The 10,074-nt window shown below is 37.1% G+C and overlaps 1 protein-coding gene across 15 annotated transcripts in view; it reads right to left on the bottom strand.

The window, feature by feature from the left end:
* Positions 1-1,623: 1,623 nt before the first annotated feature.
* The window catches only part of SOX5 (SRY-box transcription factor 5), a 1,175,689-nt gene continuing 1,167,238 nt past the window's right edge, over positions 1,624-10,074 (bottom strand). For all 15 annotated transcript variants that reach the window (XM_061417626.1, XM_061417628.1, XM_061417625.1 and 12 more), the window contains 2 exons: positions 8,654-8,870; positions 1,624-6,644 (listed from right to left, as the gene is read on the bottom strand). In XM_061417626.1, coding sequence (XP_061273610.1) covers positions 6,341-6,644; positions 8,654-8,870 — 521 coding nt within the window. In that variant the 3' untranslated portion in view covers positions 1,624-6,340. The remainder of the gene's footprint in view (positions 6,645-8,653; positions 8,871-10,074) is intronic.

The raw sequence follows: 10,074 nt of genomic DNA, 5'->3' as shown, positions 1-10,074 counted from the left end.
AACCATCTATTATTGCATGCTGCTAGTCCTAAATATTCCATAAGAAATTAAAAAACATAAAGTTCAAGAAAAGAATGTTTCTAAAATAGTGTGACAGGACAAAACAAAGTGAACTTTATTTGGTAGGAGAGAAACCAAAGGTGGGACTTGGCACCTTGGGTGAGTCAAGGTTTCATAAGCAGACAAGATTTCCCCATCCACAGGTACTTAACAAACCCTGATGATGCGATTTCCTGAAGAAACAGGATGAGACTGATGACTAGAGCTATAGGTGACCTAAATAAAAACACTACACGGGATGATTGTTTCTCCACTACTACACTGGATATTTTTCTTCCAAAAGTACCTCAATGTTTTGGCAAATATTAAGTGGGTATTAATGGAAACATGTGTTTCTGTTGTATTTTCAGTGTTCCACAGGCATGGAGTCTTTGAAGCCTACTGCTTTGCTATGATGAACAAAAGGAGACACAGAGAAACAAGGATAACATGTGGACATGTTCTGATAGATCAAATGCCCTCAAAAACAACCTATGAAGGGACAGACTGAGCTGTTTCCAATCTCCAACTCTTGCCTAATCACTGACCCTCAGCTTCATAGAGGTTTTTATAGAGGCCTAAGGTTAAACTGCGGTAGGCCATACCATTTGCAGAATTTGACATGTACAATAGGTAGATAAAAGAGGAAAACAGACCCACCTCTTGGCTGTTTTAACCAGGGCATGCAGAGTAATTATTTGGAGCTGGTTAATAGCAACAGCTTTAGCCCTATTCCTAGATATTCTGATTCTTGACATCTGGAGGCCAACCTAAGAATCTACATTTTTAAACAGTTAATTCTAAAGCAGGTAGCCCACGGAGCAGACGTTGTAAACTCCTTCTGTGAAGGGACTCAATGGGCAAAGTGTCTGTAGAACGTATTTGTTTCATATTCATTTGAACCAGATGTTATCTGACCCAGTGTCTTGATACTTATATAAAAACCAACCAAGTGAACAACCAACCAATCAAAAGCCTTATGGCAAATGATTACACATAGAAAAACATTTTATGGTGGAAGAGACGAGCAAAATTGGCCACTGGAAGAAAATGAGCCTTCTTGTTGTAACATTTGCTTACAAAGTTGAAGGCAGAATCCAGAAATTAAAGTCAGAATGTTAAACAATGTAGAAATATCCATTATTCTAAATTAGATACCATAAAGTGAATTTATAAATCTTACTAATTTTGTAATCTGAAATTTAGAATTTCTATATCAACAATAGAATGAAATTTAATTCTAAAGCATAGAAAGCCTGCCCCAGTGATGGTGTCAAACTTAGGAAAAACGTATTTAGGGTGCTTTGGGCTGCAGGATTTTCAAGCCTATTAGACTCAGTTATATACAAAAGGATAACTTTTGACATTATAGTGAAGCTTTCTGATGAGATACTTATGAAGAGGCTTCCTTGAATGCTCACCTCTAAGATTTAAACCCTTAATTCTCAGTTCAAAGTCAGTTTCGGAAGTGGGGTTATTTATAGTGAAAGCAAAATTATTTTTCATACTTTAGTTTTTTTCATAAGAAAACTAATAATTAAACCACCATAACAAGAATTGTGAAAAGAAAGACAGTATAATAGGTAAAGAACACATTGCTGTTTTTATTGGTGCCTTGCATGGCAGTAATACTGAAAAAAGAGAATGCAAAAACAAAAAATAAAAACAAAAAACAAACCGAAAAAAAAAAAAAACAGGTTGGTGGCAACCCACATCTTTTTTTTTTAAGAGTACATAAACTCCTGTTTTATTTTTATTGTGGCATGAATGATAACATAAAACCAAAAACAAGAAAATATACAACTTATATTACACTATGTGTTATGAACAAAATATAAATCTATAACTCTATGTTATATTTACATAATTATTTATTTTATTAAATTTCAAGTGAGATGGTAGGTTGCACATACTTTGTTTTAAGCTCCAGGCATTTGATTGTCTCTTTTCTACTTTTTCCCATTTTTACTCATAAAATCCAAAATGTTAGAAGGACTAAGAGCTTTAGAGCCAGTGGAGCTGTATAAATACTGTTCTAGTGAGCCAGTGACAAACACTGGGGAGGACAGGAACCAGTCAGTAGAAAACCTAACATCTTCAACCTGGGGAACCGATAGTTACAGGAAACATTAAAATTAAATACTGTAAAAGCCTGTCTAAACAAAAACCTATGCCCTATAAGATGAAAGAGATCTCTGAACCACTTTAAGTGGGCTTCATATTTGTCCTTGCAGACCCTATAATTTTTATTTTACTATTAACTTGATAGACAAATATTTTATAAACCTGTTTGTAAATATACAGTTGTTTATTACAATTCAAATAATTTACCCATTAGAACAAATGAAAACGTAATGATTTTTGATGTTTTCAATGTGATATAAGACATTTCTTCTGGGAACAATAACATCTTCTGGATTAAGAAAATATCTGAAGTTGGACCATAAAATATTTAAAGATAATTTTCTTTAAATGAATGAAGGTAAAACGCCTATGTCAAAATCAAATCTACGGAATGATTTCATCAAAGAAACTCTTTTATATTTGTTTCTTATAAAGAGGATTTGGTTGCAATAATGATTACGCTCTTTGGGAGGGATTTTATACATGGTTAACTCTTAACTGCATATGCCAAATGAACGTTAGAATTGACAACTAATTTAGGTATAAGCAGACTGAAGAATAGTCTTGTGTTTTATTCAATTGTAGTTATTGGCCAAATTCTTAGTATCTTATATATGAGTAACTGTAACCTATTTTCTCCAGTGATGCTCTCCTAGATTCATATTAAAATATGAGTATTTTTAGAAAAATTGATTACAACAGCCATAAACAAAAACAAAAACAGAATTCTGGCAAGATTATCCCTCAGTACTGGGGTGAGCGTGTGTGCTGGTGTGTGCGTGTGTGTGTGTGTATGAGAGAGAGAGAGAGACGGGGATGGGGGTGGTATGCAAAAAGTGAACAGGCAGGTAGGTAGGGAATGAAGGAGAAGGGAAACTTGATGTTCATCTGAGTTTGATCTTACTCTCATTCCCTTGCCCTTGTCTGTTTTGGTCATTAAGGGGCACAGAAAAAGAATACAGCTTTTAGGATCTTTTACAAAACTTATAAGCCAATCAAATGCCCCAAAGGCAATGTGCTAACCCAATACTTTGCCATTCATAGCACCTTTATCAAATGACTTCAAAGCATTTTAAACACTAACATGATTTTTTTGTTTTTTTTTTTTTGGGGGGGTGGGGGAAGTTAAGGCAAAACAATTGTGACCCTCAGTGAATTGGACATCAAGAGAACAGAATGCAAAGCTTTGAACTTGCTCTTTGTTTCAACCCATGCACATTTTCATCTCTCTGACATAAACCTAACTAGGTAACATTAAAATCAACGCTTGAATTTCAGCTGTTAAAGGTCACCATTAACAATTTGATTTTCCTCTTCAAATAAAACAAGATAAAAAAAAACAAACAAAAAAAGACTAAACAAAAGTGTTTTGTCAATTCACTGGTAAGTGTGTTAGAACTGGTGTTGGTCATGAACGCCCTCAGAGGCATCTACCTGGAGCTAAAACAAAGTATTCTTGTAGTCCAAAGTCATGAAATGAAAACGAAGCATCTTTATAACATGGTGGGAAATAAGTATCCAGCAAAAGTGAGAGGTGAACGCACATGAGTCAGAAAGAATTTGTTAACAAAGACAACAAATTTTTAAAAATCTGTTTTCACATTGTACATAATAACGATATAAAAACAAGTGTGTATTTTTTTTTATCCAGAGTGCTTAAAAACAAAACAAAACAAACAAAAACAAAAAAAAATTGGCTCTAGATGACTGTGGCAATTAAATAAAATGAGTGATGAGAGCATAAGTTAATTAAGATTGAACACGACCCTCTTAGTAATTCACTTGTATTAAAACACCAGAACTTGACGTTTGTTGGGGCCAAATTTTTAAAAAGGAGAAAACTTATGGAAGGAGAAACGAAACAGTGTGAGTGAATATGTGTGTATGTGTGTGTATGTATATATATATACATACACACACATACACACACGTGTATGCATATATATATATGTTTACATATACACACACACGTTGGAGATGGAAATTAGTTTTAAATATCTAACAACTTATTGACTGCACTTCCAAATCAGAGGAGAATAAAATAGAAAGGGAGAAATAAATTATACATAACTTACTAATCTGGGAACAGCTGACCATTATTATTATTATTACTATTATTATTATTATTTTATCATCATCATCATCATTACAACACTAGCAAAAAGAGGCAGTTCAAATGAAAATACAGTCATCAAAAACAAACAGAAAAACAAACAAAACAAAGTCTCTGACATGCAGGGTATGATTAGCTCCTCCAAGCAAAACCCCAGAGCAAGTCTTTCGAGAGAGAGAAAAATAAAAAGGGTTTTTTTTTCTTATTTATATGTAAAAATCAAACTTAAGGGTCAGGTTTGGGGAGGGTGGGACAGGAAAATGATGACTGGAGTGAAAACCATAGCACATCCAATCTACTGGTTGGAGTATTTACTGTCTAATGCTTCAGCATGAGCAGCGCTGATTCACTTTAGATGATTTCCTGTTTATTTGAATGAGCCCTACAACTGCCTTGGCACTTGGCTAGCAGAGTCTAACCAGGCAGTCCTTTCACCATCAGTGTTGCTCTGTGCACACACGCTGCTGGAATCAGAAACTGGACTTCAGTGGATACATCTTACAGCAAGAGTAGAGCAGTGGCAAGCGTTGCAATGACTTCTGAACAAATCCTGCTTTTTATGGCATGAAATGTACCTGGCCCACAATTCTGAAATGCAAATGGCCTCCATCTCATTTCATGGAGGGATTAAGAATACCTTATAAAATCATCAGTTCCATTTCTTGATCAGGAAAGGATGGAATGTTGAAGAAATAAGCTAATCCTATATTTCTAGACAATGGGCAAATATATTCAAAGGAAACGACTGTTTTGCTCGAAGTTACCAACAGGAAAAACAAACAGAAATTGTTAAGTAGCAAATGTTAGTGGAACATCTGGGAGAATTTGGCTTCCACATTACACACGCACCCCTCTACTATACAGGGCCACCTGATCCATCCAATAATAATCATATTAGAAATTTAAAAATATAATTTCTGAGCCCTATATTGGTTAAGTTGTCATTTGAAGTGCAAAGTCAAGGTCAAGGATGCTTCCAGACCAGTCATTTAGAAGGATGTGGGATTTCATCCCCAGATGTGGGTTTAACTCACAATGATCCAACATTATTCCTATTAGTACCATAATCACACACATACATACACACAAAAATCCAAGATTAGAAAATATTTTTTTCTCTAAATTTCTTATGTCTCTCTCTCTCTTTTCACCTGAGAACAGCACCTACAGTTTCCATTAAAAAAAAAAAAAGTCAAATCTCACCAGCTGCTGGTATTTCAGGTTTTTCAAGGGATTGTCTAAGATATAACACTGTCCTAATTTAAGAAGGAACAGGAAAAAGGAAAGGGAAAAAAATCAACTGGATCAACACTTGAGCACAAATTTGGCACTTACTCAAAGATGTAGTGTGGTGTGCAACAGATAAGGAAAGTCCTCTAAAGAAAATGATTGCTTATTTTGTGGTGGATACCAAGGAAGTTAAAAACAGGCTCTTTTTCCCTCTTCCCCCCCATGCACAGACTTCCATCTTTAAAGTATAGAGATGGAGAAGGTGGAGAGAATGAAAGAGAAAGTCATCTTTCTTTTTTTTTTTTTTCTGTCAGGTGCATTACCAAAACAAAACAAAACAAAAACAAAAAACCAAAGGAAAGAAAAGAAAAGGAAAAAACCCAGAAACCCCGAAAAACAAAACAAAACTTATTTCTTTTAAAAATTGTAGCACAAAACAACAAAACACATTCACAAGCCACTTGTTGGCACTGTGTACCTGAGTGAGAATTTCTAGAACATTGTAGAACAAACAGCCATAAAGTTTATTAAAAAAAAAAGTTGACGGGTAAGACTTCAGTGCTTGGATGTAGCAGCTGAATTACTGGCATTATTTTACCCATAGCTTATTTCAATCTCTTGTTGTTGATATTGTTGTCTGCTTGTTGTATTTTTATTTCCTTTCCAAGCCTTTTGAGGCTGAGGTCTATTAGTCAGCTGATGTCCCAACTAGTTAAGACTAACAGTTAAAGTAACAGTCAGTGTATGAGAAAGTTAATGTGCTTGGCCACTGGTAAGGATGAACCAGCTAGGGCTTCTTTAAGTCCTAAGGTCACAACAATCTTTTGACCCTTATCAGTTGGCTTGTCCGGCAATATGGTTTTCACTGTCACTCCCATAATCTACATCCGGATCATCCTCTTCCTCGTCGTACTCGTCATAAATTTCTCCGTTGATGTCCTCAGCCTGGATCTCCTCTTTGATGTGTGGCTCCTCTCCTTTCACACCATACGTGCTCTGGATAACAGGCATGCCGGGCTCCGGGCTGCTGGACACGCTGGAGTGCTCCGAGGGCAGGTGAGGGGAGGGCATCCCAGCCATGGCGATGGCTCCCGGGTACACGACGCCAGCCGTGGCGATGGGGATCTGTGCTTGTTGCCTGTCAGAGAGGAATTCCCAAAAAGAGACCCTAGGTGAGTGGAGGGTTGGATGCAGGCCTTATTCTATAATGAATTTGCTTGGCTTGACCAAATCGAAGGTCTTAATTTTCACCCTACTGCCTGACATTTGAAAATGGTATCCTACCTTGGTCCAAGTACCTTACTTTTATATAATGCTTTATAGATTACAAGGCAATTTTACATGTTGCCCATTTGATTCTTAAAATGACTGTTACATTTTTAACTTCTGGAAAGAAACTGAGGTTTAGAAATCGATTAATAAACAGAACTCAAGTCCTTGACACAAAGTTAATTTATCCTTCACTGTAACATGTTGAAACAATTTTTAAAAGATTAAACCTAAAGATAATGCAATTTTAATGGAAAAATCCTGAAGTATTTGAGCTCTTAACATAAAAATTTATTGCTCAGAACCCACTAGAAGTGAACACTAGCACATGGTCCACTTCATCCCTGAAACGGGAGATCATCAGTGGGAGTAGAAGGCTGGCCTCGTGGGTGCACCACCTCTGCAGCTGTACAGTATCCGGGGCTTACAAAAATCCCACACTAGGTTTAGAATTCTGTCGTCACTATCTTGAAATTCCTTAAAAAACTTTTTACCAAGGACCTGGGGGACTTCCCTAGTGGCTCAGACGGTAAGGCGTCTGCCTACAATGTGGGAGACTCGGGTTCAATCCCTGGGTCGGGAAGATCTCCTGGAGAAGGAAACGGTAACCCACTCCAGTATTCTTGCCTGGAAAATCCCATGGACCGAGAAGCCTGGTAGCCTACAGGCCATGGGGTCACAAAGAGTCGGGCGACTTCACTTTCACTTTGCATTTTCATATTACATTGGGATCCATAGATCCTGTAACTGGTTCCAGTAAGAAGGATTTAACAGATGATGTTCATTTATGTCTTCTTTCATTCATTCATGTTTACTTTTTCCCCAAGGAAGGCTGGGTTTTGAGCTCCACATGGAGAAGAGTCAGGCACTGAGATATAAATCACAGACCTTCTGGACTGATCAAGCAGACACATTCATGGGAATGGAGGGTACAGGACACACTTGAAAAGCTTTTTTTTTTTTTTTAAAGTATCTTTTTGCCATTTTCAGAGCTCACGGGATCTTTATTACTGTTCCAAATATGAAAACTTTATTTCTGTGTTTTTTGAGAAAATTCTGCAATGCAGTGTGGTTTTCGGCCTTGCCATAGGGAGCAGGGTAAGATATACTGAGAGGGTGCTCAGTTGTGTCCCATTCTTTTGCGACCCCATAGGACTGTAGCCTGCCAGGCTCTTCTGTCCATGAGAATTTCCAAGCAAGAATACTGGAGTGGGCTGCCACTGCCTACTCCAGGGGACCTTCCCAAACCAGGGATGGAACCTCCATCTCTTGCGTTTCCTGCATTGCAGGCAGATTCTTTACCATTGAGACACCTGGGAAGCCCCATACTGAGGGAGGCATCCTTAATTCAGAAGGAAACTTATCCACTCACAACCTTGTTGTGCCCTAAACAGAATCCCTTTATGTGATCTTTTTTCTAAGGCCAGGTATGTGCCTTGAGAGCCCAGAGACCTCTCTATATTCAGAAACAAGTCTTTCTTTCATTTTTATACCATATTATCTCAATTGTTAGTTGCTAAGGAATCTACAAGGTGAGGCCTTGGAAGTAATGAAAAGCAGCAAGAAAAAGAAAAAAGAAAACCAGTAAGACTTCTACATTTTTAATAGGAAGCTTCAAAATTCTTTACTCTCATTTTATTTTCAAACCAGCCTTTAAACAAAGCTCTGGTCAGAGCCATTGTTCTAGGAGCCTGGAGTGAACTCACTTGCAACATTCTTCCTTGATATTATAAGGGGACAGCTTAGTCACACAAAATATACCGTGCCAGGTTCTTTCTCAAAATGCTGCTTTGCAGCTAAACAAATACACTTTTCAATCCGTTAAGCGTAACCGGAAGGGTTCCCTATGGGAAAAGGACCGGACCGGAAGCTCCTTACCCAACATTGAAGTACTGCCGCATTTCCTGCCGCCGGTTTCGCATGATTGCCTTGTATTCCCCAATGCGCAGCTTTTTGCCATCCACCAGGCAGGTGCGCTTCGGCCTGGGCTTGTACTTGTAGTCAGGGTACTTCTCCAGGTGCTGCTTGCTGAGACGGGCTTGCTCCTCATAGTATGGCTGTTTCTCTAGGTTTGTCATAGCTTTCCAGCGAGATCCTATGGGAAAAAAAGGTTAAAGTTCCCATTTGCACAGTGGCTGAGGATCCTAACAGTATAATTGAGAATATGAAAATCTAAAGTAAAAATGTTGGCCATATCCCAGAAATATATAAAAAGGTTAGGATTAGTGAGCTTTGACTGAGCTGTTGGTGTCTGTGCCAAGGAAACTGTGTACTCAAATACAGACACTTAGCAATATATATATTTTTTTGCCTTGGATTAACAACTTAGTCAAACTTGTACCTAATATACTTAAAAGCTCATAGTAGATTTAATGGCGATATCTTTCATTTCTACATTAGACCATGATGTAATTCAACTATGAACTGAAAAGTTAGGCAAAGACTCATTATGTATTTTGAATCTGAAGATAACTGTCTAGCTATTGAATATTTTTATGTGGGAGTTTATTACTTACTACAAAGGTTTCTAACATGTTGTTGTTTAGCTGCAAAGTCCTGTCTGACTCCTTTGTGACCTCATAGACTGTAGCCAGGCTACAAAGACCAGGCTCCTTTGTCCATGGGATTTCCTAGGCAAGAAGACTGGAGTGGGCTGCCATTTCCTTCTCCAGGGAATCTTCCTGACCCAGTGATTGAACTGGAGTCTCTTGCATTGGCAGGTGGATTCTTTACCACTAAGCCACCTGGGAAGTCCTTCTAACATGTATTACATGTACTGCTTATTCTCTCCCAAAGTTTAAGTATGCTAACTTGATTACAGTTAAAAATTCATTTTATTAAAATTTTAATTATAAGAAATAATTAGTGAACATGCCCTGGGTTAACAACTGTGCATTAGATACCTTGCTAAAAACTTTACATAAGTTTTTTCATTTTTACCTTTCACCACAATCTCACTAGCAGACAGCATTTATACCCATTTCCAAAGATGAAAAAAATTGAAGTTCAAATGGATGAAGTAACTTACCAAAGCTCACACAACTATTAAATTGAAGATTACTGACTCAGGTTTGAAAGAAATCAAAAGTGTGGTACAACATGTGTCTTTACATACTTATATCTACCTACTACATAGGATCTATCAAATATTTTTAAGCCAGAAAGCAAAACTTACAGTAATATTTTTCCCTTAAAAAATTATTTTCAATAATACATGAAATTGTCACTTCCTGTGATAAAGTATGTATTAGTAATGTTAGTCCAAATTGGTTTTCCCTTTCCTTTCACTTTTAATTTTG

This window comes from Bos javanicus, chromosome 5, assembly GCF_032452875.1.
Source record: "Bos javanicus breed banteng chromosome 5, ARS-OSU_banteng_1.0, whole genome shotgun sequence".
NCBI classification, from domain to species: domain Eukaryota; kingdom Metazoa; phylum Chordata; class Mammalia; order Artiodactyla; family Bovidae; genus Bos; species Bos javanicus.
Note: the sequence above shows the minus strand (reverse complement) of the source record. Positions and strands in the feature narration are given on the sequence as shown.